Source organism: Tripterygium wilfordii, chromosome 8, assembly GCF_013401445.1.
Source record: "Tripterygium wilfordii isolate XIE 37 chromosome 8, ASM1340144v1, whole genome shotgun sequence".
NCBI lineage: Eukaryota > Viridiplantae > Streptophyta > Magnoliopsida > Celastrales > Celastraceae > Tripterygium > Tripterygium wilfordii.
This window is the reverse complement of record NC_052239.1, coordinates 706,796-729,014: the sequence shown is the minus strand read 5'-3', so window position 1 is coordinate 729,014 and position 22,219 is coordinate 706,796. Positions and strand designations below refer to the sequence as shown.

General features: G+C 36.6%; 3 protein-coding genes across 20 annotated transcripts; 1 reads left to right on the top strand and 2 right to left on the bottom strand.

The window, feature by feature from the left end:
- Positions 1-225: 225 nt before the first annotated feature.
- LOC120003386 (remorin-like) lies at positions 226-2,573 on the bottom strand. Its single transcript, XM_038852353.1, has 5 exons — positions 2,219-2,573; positions 1,422-1,472; positions 1,247-1,334; positions 807-888; positions 226-698 (listed from the first exon to the last, which is right to left on the bottom strand). Exons 1-5 carry the CDS (start codon positions 2,439-2,441, stop codon positions 501-503), a joined length of 642 nt encoding a protein of 213 aa, XP_038708281.1. The 5' UTR covers positions 2,442-2,573; the 3' UTR covers positions 226-500.
- Positions 2,574-4,614: 2,041 nt separating this feature from the next.
- On the bottom strand, positions 4,615-18,099 carry LOC120004331 (protein SHORTAGE IN CHIASMATA 1). Of its 18 annotated transcripts, none has more exons than XM_038853660.1 (14): positions 17,454-18,099; positions 16,647-16,733; positions 16,457-16,534; positions 16,293-16,364; positions 13,902-15,907; positions 12,305-12,512; positions 10,524-11,033; positions 8,544-9,903; positions 8,335-8,479; positions 8,003-8,116; positions 7,819-7,918; positions 7,564-7,645; positions 6,437-6,585; positions 4,615-4,956 (listed from the first exon to the last, which is right to left on the bottom strand). In XM_038853660.1, the coding sequence occupies exons 1-10, from the start codon at positions 17,754-17,756 to the stop codon at positions 8,098-8,100; spliced, it is 4,788 nt and encodes a 1,595-aa protein (XP_038709588.1). In that variant the 5' UTR covers positions 17,757-18,099; the 3' UTR covers positions 4,615-4,956; positions 6,437-6,585; positions 7,564-7,645; positions 7,819-7,918; positions 8,003-8,097. The 18 variants fall into 18 exon arrangements, with proteins under 18 accessions (XP_038709588.1, XP_038709589.1, XP_038709585.1 ...); XM_038853661.1 differs by having other exon boundaries at positions 7,819-7,921; positions 8,007-8,116; XM_038853657.1 differs by having other exon boundaries at positions 8,003-8,090.
- Positions 18,100-19,811: 1,712 nt separating this feature from the next.
- On the top strand, positions 19,812-21,768 carry LOC120004408 (low-temperature-induced 65 kDa protein). Its single transcript, XM_038853760.1, has 4 exons — positions 19,812-19,931; positions 20,022-20,234; positions 20,330-20,614; positions 20,690-21,768. The coding sequence occupies exons 1-4, from the start codon at positions 19,859-19,861 to the stop codon at positions 21,571-21,573; spliced, it is 1,455 nt and encodes a 484-aa protein (XP_038709688.1). The 5' UTR covers positions 19,812-19,858; the 3' UTR covers positions 21,574-21,768.
- Positions 21,769-22,219: the final 451 nt, after the last annotated feature.

The following is a 22,219-nucleotide window of genomic DNA, read 5'->3' as shown; positions in this document are numbered from 1 at the left end:
TTGGCTGGTCTAATGGTCTTATGCAAGGGAATGAAAAAAACTTAGAGATCCCAGTGTTTTTACTTTTTTTATCTGAGATGGACGCACAATAGCCATATGAAATCATGGACCTCATATGCCCACATGATCCATATGAAATCATATATGTCCATCCAACATTTGAGATAGCTTATTCAAAGAACAATGGGATCCAAAAGCCTGAAAACTTCCATCATATACCTACTGTCCAAGTTCAATGCGAGCCCATAAATAGATTATCATTCACCATACAAAATATACACAGAAAGTGTTCTCAAGAGTTCAGTAGTGTACTTTTCTACACTTTACCTTCAAATGATATATATACACACTGACACAAATACATAACAGGCACACCATAACAATTAAACAATCATCAACCCTCTCCATGCAAAGAAACAAACCATGTAATATCAAATAAAGCTTTAAACAATAAATTATGAAACTAAGGCAATTCAATCATTCAATCAACCCTAAAAATTTTACCCTAAACAACCAATGATCTTCTTTGGCGCGGTTCCAGTGGCTCGATACTTTGCAGCTATCTCCTCTGCCTTGATAAGATCTTCCCCTCGTTTAGCTTCGATCATAGCTCTCTTTTCTTCAGCTGCCTTGTGGATTAGAGCTATTTTGTTTTTCATTTTCTCCACATACTCTGCCTTTTTCTTCTCAAGTTTTTCCTGGTCGAATCCACTTTTACATCAGTTCCATGTAATCAAATATTATAAGCAAAAAGAAATCGTTCATTATTACCAGTGATACTTGAACATAAAGACAAAAATCATTACCTCGATTTGCTTAAGTTCGGCCTCCACTGCTGCTTTCCTACTATTCTCCCAAGCCTCAATGGAAGATATCTTTTTATGAGCTCTGCTCAATAGTTTTAGTAAAATCCGTTCAGTACGTGATTCATCAAAAACGGGAAAATTCTAACCTAACCAACACAATCATTTATCGAACAAATTAACCTACAAACAAAAGTAGCACACTGTTGCACATACATGTGTGCATGCAGTTGCACAAGCGCAAATCCACACAGATCCAGCACATATAACCACATAAGTCATCAACAGAGAAACATATTAACATAACAGATGTTCTCAAATCTGCTGAATTTCATCTAACCTTAAACTCCTTGCATAAGTATTTTTTGAGAAGTTTCAACTTTAAACATCAAATGAAAGTTGGATGATTTTTAAAGAACAGACACAATAGAAAAAGGCCTTACTTGTTCTCAGCTTTGCACTTTTCACTCTCCTCCCATGCTTTGATTAGTGACATCCTCTTCTCGGTTTCAACCCTCGCAAGCACGGCATCTAAAGAAAAACACAAAAACAAGTTTTGTAAACTAAATGGACAATATAGCAGTACCAATGGTATCAATGATAAAGATCCAAGTCTACCTCGATTCACAGAACCCTCAGCAGCTTTCACCTCGACAGGTTTAGAAGCCTCTGCCATGTCCCGGAAAATTTTCAAGACTTCACGTTAGTTGTAAAAACAGGAAAATACAAAGGTTCTCCAAGGTTCATTTTCCATTCTTCTATATATGATGCGAATGGGACGAAAACTTGAGCAAATGAATCTAACAATATATCATCTCCTACTGTTCAGAGTAGCAAGACTACGAGGAGGAATTAAGGAATAATCAAACTATGTCAAGGCAAAATTGAAACAAATGTTGATAAAAAGTTAAAACTTTAGGGGATTCCAAACTTTATGCTTGGCCAAGTAGATAGAAATCCAATTACAATATGTATCAAAAGGTATTCTCATGGACTTGATTGCCTTTGGATTTATTATGTTTGGGTGTATGTGCTGTGAAAACAAGTAACAAAGAAACACAAATACGTTCTCCTCAATGAAATTAAATATACAAATGATGAATTTTATATAAATTTCAAAGAAAATTAATCATAAGATTGGAGCTTACAGTTTAAAAAATCAGTTTTCATGAAATTTTTCCACAAATAAACGAACCAATAGTATAGGAAAACCTGCTAGTCTGCTACCATCCAAACAACAAAAACACAATAAATCATTCCTATTCAGGAGCTCAGAGCTTGAGCAGCTCTCAAATCCTCGTCTAAGGTAGCAATTATACTAAGAATAATAATAATTCCTCAACCAAACAGATGTTAAAGCTACTGGAACGGCCAAAAATGGTCAAAAAAGTGAAAAGGAGAAAGAGAGACACTACTTTCGACTACCGCAAGTGCCTTTGACTCATCGGCCGGCTTCTCAGCCGGAGGTAGAGGAGCAGGAATTACGGATTTCTCCTCCGCCACGTCCTTTGGCGATTCAATTGGTTCTGATGCCGGAGCTGGAGGAGGCGGAGGCTCCGATTCCACCTTTTTGGGCTCCTCCTCAGCGACCTTCTTCGGCTCCTCCTCGGCCACCTTCTTCGACTCCTCCTCTGCCATCAGTTCGTTTGAAATTGAAAATCAAAAGGTGCCAACAAGAATTTGAAAGATCTGAAGTGAATTCAGTAAGGTAAAAGAAGGAATTTGAGTGATAATAGAGAGGAAAGAGGAGCAATGTATTGGTGGGGATATTATAGTTGGGAGAGGAGGGGTGGAGCCCAGTTGGATTGTAACTGTATGCCTGCCTGTATCTTCAAAATTGAAGGCTGAGCTGGATGGTTAGGTCCAATGAGTTGGCAGAGAATGATTGATTGGGAGAAAGAAAAGATATTATTTTTGGTAAACAATTATTCACATGGGTAAATACTAATGTAGTATATATATAGTCATTATTCTAGAAATGAATATAAATGCCTTTAGAGTAAAAATATTCAACTTTCACCAAGCTGGCGTTTAAGGTAAAAAAAAAATTATGAATATATTTTGATCGGATTCATAATTCAACAGTATATTTTTGTGTCAAACAAAAATCAAATTAGATCTGAAAAATACATAGAATATTTTTGGTTTATATTTGACGGTTTATAATTTTTTTAATTGGACATAAAAAAATATTATTTTTATGGTAATAGTTATATTTAAGAAAACAAACAAAAGGTAGTTCGGTTGATAATTGATTGGGTTAGACATATATGTGTTTAATATTCGATTCTAATAAGAAATATATTTCTCAGTTGTATTTAAATAAAAAAAAAGTTATATTTGAGGAAATAAGTTATTGAATTATGATAAAATAGGCTTTAATTACACAAATAAATGCCGCATCATGCAATTTCTTACAAAATCTGCCCAAGTGGTTGTTTGTTTTCCTCACCTTTTCATTGGACATTTTGTTATTGTTTCTTTCAACCCGACAAACTATAATTTGAAACAATTGACGTTCCCAAAGTGTGAGATGACCAAATCTTTCGCTTACCAGAACAAGAGGAGTAAAAGAATCAAATTCCTCTGCTTTTGTTTAACGATTAGAACTTTTTTTGGTTGTAATATATTGTGATTTAATGAGCAGCCATTTCTTAATAACTAAAAATCCAAACGAAAACACCTGGCACTGGCAATGCAAGATTAAGATTCCAAAGGAAACGACGTGTTGTGAAAGATTCCTATTGACCACTAGCGATCAGGGGACGGGATCGCTTGGATTTGTTGGAAATCCTTAAGAAACGGCGTCGTTGCATTCGTTCATTCCTTGGTTTCGATGGAATCTAATGTGGGGCCCAGATGGCAAAGACCTCTTTGTTGGGTCCTAATCACAAGCGTTCATAGCTTACCCTCTCATCAACGACTTTTTCCACCTCGGAAAACCTTTAATCTACTTTTCTTTTTTCCTTTTTATTCACTTTCTTGACCGCCAATTTAGGAGTAAAAAAAAGGGAATTACTATAATCTTTCTGTACTATGATTTGGTGCACTAATTTTCTTTTCTTGTTTGCAACCAAAGATTTTATATGAAAAAAAAGACAACATTATATATCCATAATAAATTCAGTATAACATGTAATTAGATAATATAATAACGAAAATCAATGTAATCAAACAATGTAATAATGAAATTCAATGTAATTAGATAACATAATCATGTTATGATCGGTTATGAATGAAAAATAATAGGGATATAAGTTATTTTCAAAAAAAAAAAACATTTGGTGAGTTCTCTATGTATGACACAAGTTCATTATAATATCTATATTTGCCTTAAAATGAGTATATCTTGAAGATTTGGAGACTTTACAATTCCTTAAAATCTACAAATCAAATCGTAAACTCTATAATTTAAAACGAATTGCAAAGTCTTTTTTGAACCCATTTTATTGACAACGATGGAAAAGAGAAACTTGAAAATCCCTCTTTTTGGAGAAAGTATCATGTTGGCACAAATGGATCAAATAATTGTGTGTGTTTCACTTGCATATATATATTTATCATGAGCAGAGAGTACAATTCTACGTTTTCCTCTTTATAGCTTCCTTTATTTTAGAAGTCAGACCAATTAACATGCCAAGTTTGTCATCGTAACATATGATGTTGTCCTATAAATGGCGTCCTTAAGGTTTTTCAACTAAAAGCTTGTCTAAGTTGGGCATTAACACAAAGCACACCAACTTCGCCAACAATTATGCGTTCTAGTTTGGAAAGCGAATTTTACAACCTTAAAGACCATCATCACTTGATCCAACATCCAAACATTAATTCCTATCAAAGATTAAATATCACAAAATATATCTTCTCATATTTTTGTGGTAAGCATGCACAATGACAATCAATTGCTTGTTACATTTTTAACTAGTTAATATATAAACTAGCTGCACGCAGAGAGTTAAGGATGATTAACAATAGAACACAATTGATATAGGTGTGCATTAGACGTGCAGTTGAATAAATGATGAGTGCAAATTTATTCAACTATTCAAACGAACCACTAACCAACAATGGCAAAAGCTTGTGCATGCATGTCCCATTAACTCATTAAGCAGTCTCACCATCCACCTAGCGTCTGGTGCTATGATCACTTTATCTGTGAAACTAAAGAGTTGAGTATCAATATTTGTGGCTCAGGCCCTAACTGGCTTTTACAATATCAAATTCTAACTTCAATGGCTTTTTTATTATTTCAACTTTTAATTCACATAAAAATGATACGCTACACTGGATAATTCACCGAATCATGTAACCCAGAAGAAAATTTGGATCAATCTAGCATAAATTTAAAATTTAAAAGTATACTTGTGTGTGTCAGAATGAACAATAACTTGTCAATGCCCATACGGCTATACCTTATCCATGTCAGAACTGGATTACAGACTCTTGGGAAACAAATGGCAGAAGAGAGCAAATGAGAACAAGATTTATCAAGGCAAATAATTACCCTCCAGGAAGAGAGGGACGCACTAGAAACAGAAATCGAGCAATTTGAGACCTCAAAGAAATTTGTCAACAAAGATTGAAGGTAAAAAATGCTCTTCTAGAAGAAATCAAGAGGGAGCTTCAGGAAGAGAGACTTGAATGCCAGTCTGAAGGTGCAACTCCAGAAAACACAAGATTCAAACTCTGAGTTAATTGTTGCAGTAAGAGACCTAGACGGAATGTTAAAGCAAAGAGATACAGAAATATCTCAACTTTCCACCAAGATAAAATTTAGTAAGAATGTTGAAGGTGTTCAAGGAAAATATTGCATCACCGATATGAATGAGATGAGAGATCTTCAACCACTACCAGCAAGAACAGGGAAGGACCGTAATTCTACGAATGGAGTATGTTTACTTGAGCAACAGATTACAGACCTGTGTGATGAATTGGAGATCCAAGGGCAACATAGAGAAGAACTAGAGATGCATCTCAAACAGAAGCAACAAGTAACGAAAGCTGATGAACTCCGTCAGCAGAAAAGAACTCTAGAAGAAAAGCTTCTAAATGCCTGTGAAGAACTTCAGCTTTCAAAAGATCAGAATAAAATTAAATTGGAAGAGCTATTGAGCCAAATAAGTTCAAAAGAAAATGTTATGGAACAGTTTTCGTTGGAACTGGATGAGAAGTCCATGCAACTGACATATGCTCAAAAGCAGGACAAGTAGAGGGAAAAGGAAAGGGAAATCCAAGTGCTCAAAGCCAAAATAGAAAGTCTTACAGTAACCTCTAAGCAGTTTGAACAAGATCAAAATTCAGAGATGAAACATAGTACATGATGGAATCACTTAGAGAAAAAGAAATGATAATACAAAGATGGAAGAGAGAACAGGATGAATTAGAGACAAAATATTCTTTGGCAAATAAGGAAGCAGAAAAATCACAGGAAGAATTAATCATCATGAAGTCTATGAAGGATAAAAACGAAAAAATGGTCGAGAATTTGTTGTCAGAAGTAGAAGGCATAAGATCCCAGTATAGTGAGTTAGTGCGCAGGCTGTTGGAAGAAAAATCAGGAAAAAAAAAACACCTGAGGAAACAAATACTTGAATCTAAAAAAAAAAGCAACAGAAGAAGGAAGAAAAAAGTACCAGCTTAGAGGAAAAGCTCAACAATCGATGGAACACATCTTCAGATGAAAAAGAATAAACTCCAACAAACAATGAGTTCACCTTGCTTCCTTACGATGATGAAGAGATTCCCGGTTGAAGATAAAACTGAACTCGGTAGAGGTAATTATCTACTTTTGGATCAAAAACAATATATCATTTGTTAGAAATATAAGTTGATAAGATTGCATTTTCAGGAATGATAAGTATACATTAGGAATATAGCTCAGCTCATAAGTCCTTGCCTAATCATGTGTTAGCATAGTCCTTCAACATTTTCTCACGCCTTTTTGCATGACTTAAGACTTTCAAACTTTTTCGTTTGTCATCAAATTTCATATGTGATAAATACTTATATTTCATTCACACACAAAAAAATAATTACAGAATCAGTACATTACACTATCTGGAATGGAAACACAGAAGAGTCATCTCCAAAGAAACAAAAGCATCATCAAAGAACTAGAGACCAACGCAAAATAACTCGAGAACAATTAGGGTCGCATATCTGAATTCATTAGGTTCGTGCTTCTTACATGAATCTTAGCACACACATAGAGTCAATGTAGTTTGTGGTACAGCCTGATGTTGCTGTTTCAAGCTCAAAAACAATCACAAAGCAAAAAGGGAGGTGATGCCAGGCAAACATGTGTTACAAATGGTATTTTGGAAAATTTTACAAAATTTTTTTTCTATAGCCAGTCTAATTTATGCTTTTCATTATCTTATATCCGTCCCGTCCATAATATGACTTTTGACTCCATAGGATCTTGTACAACATTCCAAGGCAGTAATGAGTTTCTTCAGAAAAAGAAGAAAGAGCACAAAGGGCCATTTGAAAGGTATAGTCATACAACATGGTGAGTTTTAAGTTCATTGTTTCATATCTGAGTCCATTTTGACTCCATTTTCGCCTCTTTCACAGACAAGTGGAAACTTGCACAGAGGAAGGGTTTGAAGTATCCACTTTTAAACTTACAGAACTGTTGTCTGAGATGGCAGTTCTAAAGGGAAAGAACATAAGTATGGAAAACGAGTTAAAGGAGATGCAAGAGAGATATTCAGAGATAAGTCCTAAATTTGCAGAGGTTGAAGGTGAAAGGCAACACCTTGGCAACAACAAGTATCCGATGGACTGTGCTCTCGGTGGGTTCCCTCTTCACCAAAAAAGGGAGGTTGGCATGTGGTAAACTGTTCAATTAAAGTGAAGGCAGTTAACATCAGAGGGTCAGCGTTGTTTCTGTCCCATAAGCCTCCATATCAAATGCATAAAAACCTCAGACAATCCTCTTTTTATATTTTCCCCTCAAAAAAGGGAAAAAATATTCAATATTTATAGTAAAAGACATGGTGTTGGATCTTACTTGTTGAAGCATGTTCACATGTATGCTTCAAACAAAATGTTGAAGTGACCGTCAAGTTGACACCAACTGGGTTGGACATATAAACCACGTCCAAAAAAATCTGCAAAAGAAATTATGATTGTTCTTTAGCTTCAAAGAAGGAAAAAAATAGACAGCATACATGTGTATCCAAGTTAGGAACCACCCTATAGCTTCATCAAAAATGATTCTGAAATTTTTTGCTCGGACAATGAGTATTGCCATCACTCCAGACCAGTTTAGCTTGGTTTTCACTTCCGTTCATGGCAAAAGATAGAGTCTGCATGGCACATAAGTCTGTTACGATAATAAAGGTAAAGCTGTAAAGGTTAACTCTCATGCACAAAACTCCCATGGTGGAAGTGAGTACTGGGAGGGGAATGATATACGAAGCCTTGGAGAGGCTGTTCAAGTAATTGAAACAGTGACCTATAGTTTGGTTAAACAACCTTAAAAAAAAGATCCGTGGATAAATGCTGACGGGACTTTATATGGTACCTGTCTAGCTCTCTTGTCAATTGGTGTCCACGTTGGCTGAAAAGGAGTCGAAGCACCCTCATTCTTGGATGAGCTTGATGATCGTATAGATTGTTTCTGCCTCTTTCCTCCAGGTATTTTACCATGTGAGCTGCTTCCCTGGTACCTGAAAAATTCAAGGATCGATGGACTTCTTCTCTTTGTAGCTCGTGATGTATTCCGTGCATTACCTGGTGAAGGTGCTTCATACGGAAGGGACTGCTGCCGCAGTCTGCTCTTTTCCCTAATTCTGTTAAGAAACTCCATTGTCCAGGGTGATCCTGGCTGTGGATGGACTGAACCAATGGCTTTTGACAGCGGTGTTGCACCATAGTGCGATAGACCCTCTTTGAAAGCTAGCTGCTTGGAAACTCCTGCTGATCTTTGCATTGATTCCTCCTCTAGGTCATTTCGTTCATCACCTTTTTCTTGTAACCTCTGTCTCCTATCTTTTACAAAAGTCTGTACATCTGAACCAGAATTGACCTTTGCATCCACTTGGAAAGCAGGGTTATCACTTTTATCAAAAGATAGTCTTCTCACAATCTTAGGTTTTCTTGTTGAATCTTTTTCCAGTTCAGGTGCAAAATACGAGTATGTAACATTGTCAATAGAAAATTTATCATACACTAATGGACTACGAGTGAGGTCAATCACTTCACCTATAAAGCCATCACGATGGTTCTCAGATTTATTGGTGGGATATAAATCCACATTGCTCAATGTAGCCAGTCCGAGATTTTGCCCGAACAATTTCTCACTCAAGGATGATCTGGAACTTTTAAACTCATCTAATATCAAAGCATCTTTGGAGTTTTCATCACCATATGTCTTCAAAACTCGAGAAGAATTAAGTTTCTGCTTATCACTGAATAAATCATAAAAAGATGAATCGGGCATATCTAACTCATCAAATTCATCTAGATGTTTGGACATCCAATGATTACATGGCTCGGAAAACTGAAGCATGATGCCATTGGGTAATTCGTTTGGTATCCCAGAATGCAATAATTTGTCCATTCTTAAATCCACTTTGGGAGGGCTTGCTATGCATTTCTGTCGTTTTATGTCAGAACCGACTTTCATATGACATTTGTCCGAGTCTGGACCTGAAGATACTGAAGAGGAGCAGTCTGTCATTATAGATTTTGAATCCTCCCGCTCACCATATATGCTCAGAGCACTAAATAGAGCAACAATTTCTTCAGAAACATGGTACTTTTGAATTGCACGGATCCTGCTGTCATGTGAACACTCAAGAAACTCAATGAGCATTTCTTCAGACAGTATTGCATGAGCTGTCAGTGGATTAATTGACGGAAACTTTGTTAGGAATGATTCTGCAAGAGTTTCTGACTCAGGCATTTTGGGATACAGGCAGTTACTCAACTTACTAGCACATCTGATGCAACCCAATATAATTTCATTCGTTGACTCGAATGAATAGGAATAGAATAGCTGTAGGTCAATTCCCAGGCTTGCTGCAGCTGCATAGAGCCCATCTGAGGATTCCATTACAGTGGAAAGGAAGTTGATTTCTCCCTCAAAGAGCTGAAAAATAATTAAGTAGGAGAAATGGATAAATATAGGATGACAAGTTCAATAGATGAAGAATTAGATAGCATCCATGCAAATCATTCAAATATAATATATTCTACTGTAAATTATACTTTCCCATCAATCTGAATATAGTTGGAGTAAATCTCAAATCCGTTGCAGGCAAATGAACCAGCACAACCATGTACGAACTATCTCCGAGTTCAGCTGAATCTGACCCCAGCGAGCAAAACAGAACCATCACGACAAAGTGGATAATCAATTCTGATTAAGTAAAAATACACAAAAAGATTTGTTTTAAGTTTCCCTCTAGATCTCCATTGTCATGCTTAAAATGATCAGTCCACATGCTGAGAAGGAAAACTCTCACAGATGATATGATATAGGAGCAGTAATGAAAATATTTTGGCCCAGGAAAGTTAGATCCCTCTCCACTACGTAGCGAGTGCTACAGAATGGTTTTTCCAATTAAAAAACTAACATGCAGGTAGTTGAATGTGTCCCAAGAACCCAAGAAAATTCAAGAATATTACTTATTTAAAGTACTGTGATTTTGTTGAAATGATAGAGAAATAAAGGGAAAATCACTATATCAAATGTGGTCTGGTGATTACCAAGATACAGCAGCCAAACTTAAAGCTTAGCGACGTCAAGATATCTGTGGCAATATTCTCAATGCACAAAGGCAAGCAAGAAGAAGCTTCGTCTAAGCTGGTTGCTTTTTTTCCTATGTTTCTGCAATCATACCACACCAAGCAAATAGCAGAGCTGATAATGATATCCACAGGAAGATCCAAATCACGTTCTACAACCTGTGTTCCTCCTTTCTCCAGTGCGAGAATCTTTTGGTACATACTCCTTCTGGATACAATCATGTCCTTGTCAATATTTTGAGTGTTCACAATAATGACCCTGTCAACGAAAGGCAAGATGCCCTGTTGAATCTGCTCAGATTCGCGCACATGTGATGTACAAGGGACTGGCAGAGGCATGCAGCAATCTTTTACTTTGTCTGCAGTTTCTGAAGATCTAATGTCCCTAATGGGCACAAAATTCAGCAACTCCTCCAACTTCTGCAAATTTATAATCTCACCCGGGCGCAGAGAAGAATGAGACTCTTCAACCTAGCATAGAGATGGAGAAGTCTGGCGTATGAGATCCAAAGTAGGCTTGGATACTGATATGCGATAACCCAGCATGAAGAAAATAATTATGTGAAAACTAAATTGACAGCTAATTCCGAGAGTTTTTTTTTTTATAGATACACTTAGATCCTATCTTTGCAGACAATATCATGTTGAGTACATATAAAATTCATAGAACATATCCAGTAGTAATAGATTGGTCCCGAATTGAACTCACTCTGGGTAAGAAAATTGAGCAAAGTGATCATGAGGGCAAAGAAAACAGAACATTCAACTCTCCAACTGTCCACCACACCATTGGCCATCCATAATTTTTTTCTTCACAATTTTAGGTCTTCTGGGATCTCTAAAGGACAATAGCTTCTCACTCATAATCCATCTGTGGTTTTCATTCACCCTAGTCCCTACTGTTCTATCTTACCTAGAGTAATGGTATGAGATTCTATTGATCATAAAATAGGTCAAAAGGGATGTAACTGAAAAACACAAGCCATAAACAAGGTCCAGAACTTGGCTGTGAACATATGAGATTTGCCCTTAAAGAAACAATAGAAATTTGAAAAAGATACGGAAGAAATAATAGATAACACGAAGCAACAGAAGAGCGTTCATATGCAAATTCTTTGACATTCTAATGCCTTGAACATTCCCAAATCCTATGCTTTCATCTTTTGTTTTACAAAATATGTAAATCAGTTCCTAAACAGCTTTACTACATTCCTCACCATCATGGACGTCATATAAAATATGAGTAAACTAGATCCCATGATTCCTTAATAGTTGTCCGATGCAAATGTTATGTGGTAAAGTTCAGTTCAGACAAGTCACAGTTAAGGTTTCCTTCACCAATATATCTTTTAGTTAAAGTCTGACTTTAATTGTCGATCTTAAAGTCACGTTTTCTACTCTTCTTGGAAACTGTAGAGTTTTCAGGCTTCACTCCACATCAGAGCAGTCCAACATAATGAAACATAAATTTGGTAATATCCAAAATTTCAGTAGTTTCAGAAATCTTCATGTTCTTTCACATAGTATTCCATCCCATTTTGATAAATGAGTGCTTGGAAAAAACTTCTCTTTGAAGTAGAATTCTTTAAATTTTCTGTTAAAACCCATATAGACAATATCTCCTTAAATTTACAGTCCTCATCCTGTATAGCGTACATAGTATTACACCAAAATTTGTTGTGCAACATTGTTATTATTCTAGATGGCCAATGTAAACTTACAAGAGGGGACCAGAAACTTACAGTGCTCGAGTCAAAGTATTTAGTCATGCCAAAACCTTCACAAAGTGCTTTGCAAGCACCAAAGTTATCCAGATCAACCTTCAAGAAGTGAAGTCGAGGCAAGACAGCAGACTGTGGGGAAAGTGAAGATATTCTAGACATGCCATAGGAACCTCCATATTCCAAGATCATGCTGAACTTGTTGAATGGAAAAGACGCAGAAACATGGCTTGAAGAGAAATAAAGCACTTATAATCATTGCTTTGAAACATCTAATGTTAACTAAACATTAAAATGTACCCTCAAAGTAAATATCAGCTTTGAAGTTTAAGCCAATTATCATTTGGCAACAAAGCAGATACTCAGCAATAAAAGTCCAAAATAAGAAACGTATGCTGAAAGTACTTTATACTAAACTGAGCCAAATCTCAGAGCATTAAAACATATATGCAGAAATTCAAGAGCCCCAACTATCAGCATTTCACATCACTGAAAGTAATATCACCATGCATTAAGGTTTAACTATCGTTCCAAATTCTTCCTTGCATTTCCGCATTTCATGCGTAGGATTTTTTGCCATGTGATATGCCAGCCTTTCCTAAACTAATATCTTATCAAACTGAACTCTGTCTCTACATTGCTTGAAAAGTTTGTTAACCAACAAGGCTATGCTCTAAGAGTGTAGTCACTAAACAAGTGTCAGAGAATAAGATACTCCTATAGGTTAACAACTAACTACACTTTGAATAAAAATAGTAAATAACCTACAAACCCAAGAACTCTTTTCCGAACCATCATCAAGTCCCACTATTTTAAAATGTAAAGTTCCTAGATATTAGAGATGTCTCTGTACTTCCAACTCCGCATTAACTCCTGATCTAGTATCATCAACTAAGCCAATGCCTCAAGCTAAAAGCATTCACCAAAAGATTTGGATCTTATAAGCTCGTGGCTAACATGAAAAGACTCATCATGAACCCGTGATGTAAGCCTATAACATTAATCTCCACATATTTATCATTTTGTATGTAAAAAGAATCTGGCATACGTTCCATTTAGATTCATGACATTGTTCAATTGGCTACACTCTTGCAGTGGATACAGCATTTCATATAGTTGAGCATATAATGCTAAAGTGCTAATCAACAAAAGAACAATCAATTCGAATGTGTTTCTAAGGCGTCAATTCCAGTTTAAATAAAATCATCATAACAAATATGCTACTAATTTTAGAAAGCTCATATATTATTTTATACCCAAGTTAGTAACTTCTTCATTACTTAAATGGTGAATAACATCACAAACCTATGTCACTTTCACCAAAACTGCGGAAACAATGATCTCTGAGTTTTCCCTTTTCTGTTTCTATATTCATTGTTTTCCCTCAGTTTTTCCACGCAAAAAAAAAAAAAGACCTGGAAAGTAGACAGAATGACTGAAACATATATCGCAGGACATTGAGTCAGTTATTAATATTTTCCCAAATGTCTAAGCTTGAGTTTTACAGTATCAAACAAGAGATTTTATGGATTAGAGAGAAAATAGATATATCGGTAAATTTCAGAAAGCATGTGAAAAATATTTCATGTTATTTCAATCTTCTGAGATTAAAACTTACTCATGAGGAACTAATACACATTCTGAAACCAGCAGAAAATCTGTTTTATCTTTTGCAACATCGCCACTGTAATATCCATCTGGTTGATTTGTGTCGGAATAAGATTCTTGAAGCTCACTGGATGATATTTCCATGGACATCAGCAAATGCTTTAATGGCCTCCAAAAAACTCTGTCAGTGACAATCAAAACCTTCAAACTATTTTTGGCATTGTTTGGCTGCAAAATCTCGTAGATAACAGATAATAAAGGATGTGACCTAGTTATTTCTCTCTCTGCTTTCTCATGTGAATCTTCAATCAGCGACTGCAACACACCTAATCTTGATTTCAAGCACTCAAGCGCTTGAGATATCTTGTTAATGTACAGATGAGCAGCGTGGATGCCAAAGAAACTCAAATACCATGCAGTCTGTTTAATTACACACAAACTGAAAAAGTCCATAATTGTTTCATCTTCACTAATAGTAGTTCTGTGAAGACTTCTCTTCTTAATATAGTCCATCAGTGTTTCTTTTGATAGGCTGAGCAATTTAAGATCATTGGCTGCTGAATACAAATGAGGTGCATTTATCATATCTGTCTCATTCTGCAGGATGGCAAGATATCTCTTTTCAAAATTGTCAATGAGGGCCAATATATCATCAGACAGCTTAACTTTATATAAAGTGATAACCCACTGCTGAAACTGTATACCAGTAGATGTATGTGCTGCTGATGAGTAGCCAGATGAAGCCTTGCAAATGGTAGAATTATAATCTAGAGCCTTCACAGAAGATTCAACATTTGCACCAACATTAGCTTTCTGAGGATTTAAAAAAATGTCAAAATCATTGAAGTGTGACATACTTTTAAATAGCAACGAAGCCCGTACTGAACTTTTTCCAGCTAATTGATCTCCATTTTCTAATTTTGGAGATTTTTCCTCCGACGACTTACTTGAAGCAACTCCCATAAGATTAATGTTAACATCAAGCATAATACCATCAGAAACCATGTTCAATGATTCCCTGTGTTCTTCTGCATTTGGCCCAGTCAATGCATCATCAGAGAGAATGAAATTAAACTCCAAGTTTTCATCATTATCAGATTTCCAATCAAATTTGGTGATAATCATGTCTTTCTCTGCCAACATATTCTGATAGGGAGAATAAGTTTGACAGTTGCATTTATCTCCATCCAAAAGATGCCAATCCAAGTATATTTCATGAGCTGTAGAGAAGGGTTCTTGTTTTACTTCAGCTAGTACCTCCTCAATTACGATATCAAGTGATCTTATCCTTGCATGATCAGAGACAATGGGTATAGGCAATGATTTGAATGCGTCATCTAGCAGCGTTAGCTCATTACTGACAATCAATTCATCAAAAATTTTAAAGTTCATGTCCTTTCTGAATGGAGAGTCACATGTTTCCAGCCCATATATTCTTTCAGTGTCAAAGAATATTTCAAAAAGATGAGATGAGTTCACATCAATAACCTCAAACTCCTGAAAAATAACTGGGCTCGCTAACAAGGAAGAGTCACTGTCTGATGCCCATTGATGAAATGCAGAGTCCTCGTTCATTTCCAGAGAATCCACCGTGCTTATAATGTCGACTCTCTCAAACACATCCAGGGAGGCTAGTTCAGATTCAAGGTACTGCTTTGACAGATAATGATCCAAATGAAGCTCTACGATATCATACCCCATATAACCTAAAAGGCCCTTTCCACTAATAGGAAGTTCATCCGTTTTAGTCCACTCATGGGATTCAATATTTTCAAGAAGTGAAATAAGTTCATCCGCCACATTCACGTTTGAAAGAAATCCCAGGTTTGTCTCTTCCACTTCTAATAGAGGGAAAGTGCTAAGGTGGTACTTTGTTTTATCCAGAACTGAACCAGCATCTTCAGACACATGGGCTGTTTTTTCCATTGGACACTCGACTGGAACATCTTCTACGGAATAAACTGATTCTTGAACCTCATCAGAATACTGTATAGTAAGCCCGGGCTTGAGCATATCCTGAGAGAGAGCACAAGTTAGACCAAATCTTGATTTATAATTATGATTATAGAAACACAAACAGCGGAACAAACCAGAAACTAGAAACATTCAGAATCTATGAGAGCCTTTCCCACATTTCCCAGATTAAGACCGGTCTTCAGCCTCTCTCATAAAATCAACAATTGGTAAAACTTTCTTCAATCTACTCTATCAATTTTTGTAATCACTTCTACAATCACAAAGTGAGGAAGAACTGTAGTACAAAAGAACTACCAAATAAATGCCATTCAAAATGATGATTCCTGGTTATTGTTAAATCCCAAGGTAGCTTGTCCATTACGAAGTATAAGACAGAAATGCATTACACAAATACTATGAGAGAAAAGATGGTTCAGGTATTTACAACATTATGCTCAATTTCTAGAACTTTAAAGAAAATCTGCATCTCCTCTTTCTCAAAAAAGCAGGCACTCTCCTGCAAAATTGCATGAATGGTATATGTAAAAATGAATTTATATAGATTTAGAATCAAGGAAGATCCAAGTCCATATAATTTTCTGACTTTACCGAGAATACATCCAGCACTTGTGTCTCAAATTGGACTATTTCAAAATTGTTGGTATCGCGAGAAGTCCCGTTATTTTCCTGAATTGACAACACTTCTTAAGAGAAAAGGTTAAGAAAACAAGCTAAAATTGACGGTGGGGGGGGGAAAAAACCACAACAACAACAACAATTTAAGTAGAGACAACCATACTCTTGATAATTCAACATCCAGAGTTTGAGATCCAAAACATCCGTGATTTTCCACTTCTCCCTCCTCATAGAATGTCTCAGCGTCTTTCTGCAATTAAATACAAATATAGACAATAGATGGAGCCACAGAGAGTAACAATCACTTGTTTCAGAATCCTCCAACTTATTTCTACTACTGTGAAGTCAAATATAGAGGAAATGTAAATAATCAATTAGTGATCAATCAATAGCTTCTTAAATACTTAATGGAATATTAAATTCCTGGCCCGAATTAGAAAGTGATGCCAGGAATAAACAAAAGGAACAAAGAAAAAAGTGTCGGTACCTAACAAAAGGCAATAATTGCAAGTTTTATGTAAGGATCTAAATTAGTCACAAATTATATTGAAAAGTTTAAGTGCTAGGCTTCTCCTCATGTATCAACTTAACCAAAAATAACAATCAGCATTGCTCACATGTAAACTTCAACTGTGGCATTGATTAGGTCAATTAACACCCCACGAGCATGATGATAAATCATCAGAACGAAATTCAGAGTCAATTTTACTTGAAGTCACATATTTACACACAAACGAAAAATTCCTACATGCCTGCAGATACATTTTCTAGTGAAAACTAATGAAAAACTACATAAAAAAATATGCATTATCTAGATTTCTGAACGTAAGTTCAAGGCAAAAACAAATGTCCTCCTGATGAAAGATAAATCAGAATCGTGAAATTTCAAACACAATTGCACGGATGAAATTAGGTATAAACTATAAAGTACGAATCAGAAGTTGTATGCCTTATAGAATCGAGACTCAACTCTCCCTTCGTTGTCAGCAGAACCTTCATTGTCTCGGAAGCGATCAGCCTCAAAATCTTCATATCTGACATCGACAGGTTGAGGAATCACTTCTGCCAAAAACTTAGAGAGAGCTAGATCGATCGGCAATCTCTCGATCACGAGAGAGACATCTAGCGGCGAATCAATAGGGAGATTGTCTTCGTAGTAGTTAAATAGACGCGAAGGAGGTAGATGAGGGATCGGGAGATTGAGGAACCTCGGGATTTCGATTGGAGAGGAAGAAGAGGCGAAGTAATCGGTGTTGAGAAAACGAGTTCGCATGTCGGATGAAGATTGGCGGTTCCAGGCTTTTGAGAGGACGAAGGAGGAAAAAGAGACGTTGGTGACTGAATTTTGGAATAAAAAACAGCTATGGCGGTGAAGTCTTTATCCTGAGAGTATTCCTAAGTTGCGCATCACGCACCACGATTTAGGGTTTCCATTGGAGAGAAAGAGGAGGCGAAGTAATCGGCATTGAAGAAAACGAGATCGTATGTGAAGGTGACTGTTTAGGTTGAAGTAGTTTCAGAGGGCGAAGGAGTGAAAGAGACGTTAGGGAACGAATTTTGGATCAAAGGAATTGGAAACTAAAATTTGGCGGTAGGGAATAGGGTGTTTACAAGGGTTGCGGGATTGTTAAGTTGCGCCGTGAAATGTAAAAATTTGGCGGTCGAATTTAAAGTATGTGAATTTTAAAATAATAATTTAAATATTATTAAATTGATAAATTTAAATAAAAACTTTTTTCTTTATCAAAAAACAATTTTTAAAAAAATTGGAATCGAACTTTAGAAAATGAATTAAAAAGACTTAGTACGTTTGATAAAAAAAATTATAAATATAAATTCTTCCGGCTTTGTTTTGTAAATCGTGGACTAAAAGTATGAATTCTCTCTCCTGTCGAGCCGAACAAAGAACAAAGACAAGGCCCACTGTTGTAAATAGTGGGCTATAAACTATTAATTTCCCATTTTTCTTGCTGTCCAGAAGTCAGAACATGGCCACTTTAATACTGGGCCTATACTCCAGTGACCCATAAGAGTAGGATGGTCATAATTTTTTTTAACCATGAGCTTTGACCCACGTAAAATTGGTCATAGTTGATTCGTGCTTTGACCACTTATGACACAAAAGTCAAATCTCTATTTCATTTTCACCATTTTTTAGTTCAGAATGTATTGATGTTGACCAAATGTTCAAATTTTCTTTTTTCATGGAAAGAACCAATTGCTCAATCAAAGTTCTTATTCCAACAAAAAAACCTGCTCTGCTAGTAATCCTCCACGTACATTTGTGGATATCTATTTCTCAAGGTTTCTAAAATTTCTATGGCCAGCCCAATATGTGCCCCATAGGGATAGCAAAAAAAATAGATCCGAGCATTATTCACAGGATATCCGATCCATTTAAAACCTGAAAACAGATCCCATAAGTTTTGAAAACGGTTTTGGTTTTGGTTTTCAAACCCGTCATGGTTTAGGGTCGGATTTGGTTTTTAATGCCGGGTTTAGAGTACCCGAACCGTTTAATAAAAAGATTCATTATAGTAATAATATTATAAATCATTTATAAAGGTATACTACTATGATACTAAATTATAACATCATAAAGCATATTAAAACGTATATATTTATAGAAACATACTAATAAAACTATAAATTAGACTAATTTGAATTATAAAATCATAATTAATATAAATCATACTCAATATTAATTTATATTAACATAATCATCAAAGAAAAAAATAAAAATATTAAAAGTTAAATGGTAAACGGGTACCCGATGATAAACGGTCATGGAATGGTTCCGGGTTTAGAAATTTAAATGGTTTTTTAAATGGTTTAGGAACGGTTTTGGTATAGATTATCTTAAATGAAAACTGTTTTGGTATTTTCTAATTGAAAGAGTACCCGATCAATTGTCATCCCTATACCCTCGGCCCCATAGTTCATTAGTTCTATACAATCAATACCAATACGCAGAAGCCTACACAAGTGATGAAGACTGATGCTAATATTAAATCATGATTCATAAGTGCCAGGTGTACCACTAACGATACTGTCAGCACTGGACACTTACTCCATTATGGCCCTATGTGGACTTGAGACTCCATTATTGATAAGGCCAGTTTCTATTGATATTGGTAACTGCATCAGAAGAAGATTATCCACAGCAAAACCAAAGGAACGAACACCACGTGTATAAGCAGACATGGCATACGTGTCGTGCAATCCAGAACCATAGACACCGCCATGCAAGAGGTGGCAAGACACGTACACCAAAGCTTCCTCTATAAACCTTCCATTGTTTTGTTTTCAACGTCGCGTTTGTGCTATATAACGACCAAGCAGTTTTATCTTCTCTGAACATCACTGGCTTAGGATATGGATTCCCAATTACTGCGCACCCACGCACATAGACATGAGCAGGATCCCGACAATGTTGGCTTGCACTCTGGTTAGACTTAGTCATATTATGTTGTTCATTCCTGGGAAGAGAAATATAAATTCTCATGATTTTAATGTTTCTTTATTGTTTTTGTCTCAGTTGCAGAGGATGATCATGAGCATCACCATGAAAAGAAATCTGTTCTGAAGAAGGTGAAGGCTAAGGCAAAGAAAATAAAGGACACATTCAAACTACATGGCCACAACCATGATCATGATCATGCAGATCATGTTCCCGATGATCAAGATTTGGACGAGGAGGTTGAAGAGGATGACGAAAGATTTGAAGATTCAGAAGTTCACGGTGCTCCTAGTAAGATACATATTAGCCTTCCACTTCTTCTTTAGCAGAGGACTTGACCACAAGTCCTAATTTAACCAAGTGTGGTTTTAATTGTGAATGTGCAGTATATGAATCCACTGCTCTCAGGTTTACTGCCATACCTGGACAAGTCCAGAGTTCAGGTCAATCTCCAGGAATTGACTTTGAAAGGTCAAAAGTCGATATCGGAAAGTCTACAGTCCAGGTTGAGGAAATTCCCGAAGCCCCACGAAAAACACTTATATCTGATCCAGGGAAGCCAAGAGTCAACTTGGGAGACTTTGAGGAGGACCCACATGGACAAAATATTGTATCAGATTCGTATAATCCTTCAAACTATCAAACCAAAGTCACCGACCCGACAAGGACCGGTAAGAAAATCTCATAAACTGGTGGGATTGTATTGATGTGTTTGATTGTTTATTTGATGTAATTATGGATTGCAGGAGGTGAAGAAGCGGGGATTACACCGATTCTTCATTATTTTGACAAGATGAATATCTCTCAAGGAGCAGAACAAAAACGTGAAACAGAGCAAAAACAGAGGAAACCTATTGAACCTGAGAATCAATTCCCGAACTTACCTACTGGTAGCCATGACCTGTTCAATCCGCAGCCGGGTCCGCCGATATCTTTAAAGACTAAATATGAACCCCCTTTAATCCCACAAGGCACTAACTTAGCGGCCTCACAAGATAACCCACATGATGCGACGGCAGAGAAACCATCAAGCCAGAGTAGCTACACAGAGAAAATCTCCTCTGTTACCACTTCAATTGCAGATAAAGCCCTTACTGCCAAAAATGCTGTAGCTTCTAAGCTTGGCTATGGTGAAAAGGATGGAACAACAAGGGCACACGATACACGCGAAGGAGAAGAAACAGCAAAGCCAGTATCAGCGGTGGAATATGAGAAGCTGGCGGAGACAGGAAACACAGTGATGCCAAAAATGAAAGTCTCCCAAAGCACGAACGGAAATGAAGATGAATCAAAGAGTGAGATTAAAGGGCAGGACAAGGGGGTGTCAATGAAAGACTATTTTGCAGAGAAGTTGAGGCCTGGAGAGGAAGATAGGGCGCTGTCCGCGGTCATATCTGATGCATTGCGAAAGCAAAAGAAAGAGACGAAGCCAATGGGGAAGGTGACTGAGTCGGAGGAGGTGGCGAGGCGGTTGGGCACGACGGATGACAAGTCTCAGGATTCGGGCTCTGTAAATGGTCCTGGGAAGGGTGTGGTGGATAAGGTGAGAGGTGCTGTTAGTTCATGGTTTAACAAAGGTGATGAGTCGCAGCCAACACAGCAATCACTTGGTTCTTCACATGGTGAGTAACTCGGCTTCTTATTGGTAAGAAATTGAGTTCATATTTGGTGAAATAGTATTTTGAAGGTTTTGTTGCTTCTCTGAAATTTGTGATCGCATAAAGTGTGTGTGAATGAGATCTGCCATGTATCGAACAGAGGCTCTGGTCTTGGAGTTTATTTTGTAATGCAGTTGTAAATGGATTTCATGTTCGTCGCTGCTCTACTTATAAATCTCGATGTGGCCATAATCTGCTTTTTTTTCTTTTGACTCGAGCAGTAAGATACGTAACTAGTTGTGAATCCATAAATGAAGTTGGCAAACCAGACTTTACGAAATATTATATTATGATTATTTTTCGCATTAACAATCTTAATCAACTAAAAAGTGGTGGCTCGATCGATAATCAATCTGGTTATGCGTAATTGCGTCTAAGGTTTGATTTCAATTGGTAGCATATTTCTAATTTTCTATCGGTATTTCTTCGTAAGGCTTCAATCCAGTTAAGCTTAGGTGGGGGGTTTTGTCCGATATTTTGAATTTGACCTAGGTGATACCAAGACTTCGACCCAACCTTTGACCCGAGGCACCTCCTTGGTGGGGGTGCGACCCGAGGTTTGAATCTAGTAAAAAAAAATCTTAATCAGGGTCAAGTTGGATTGTCCCGTTCCCAAAG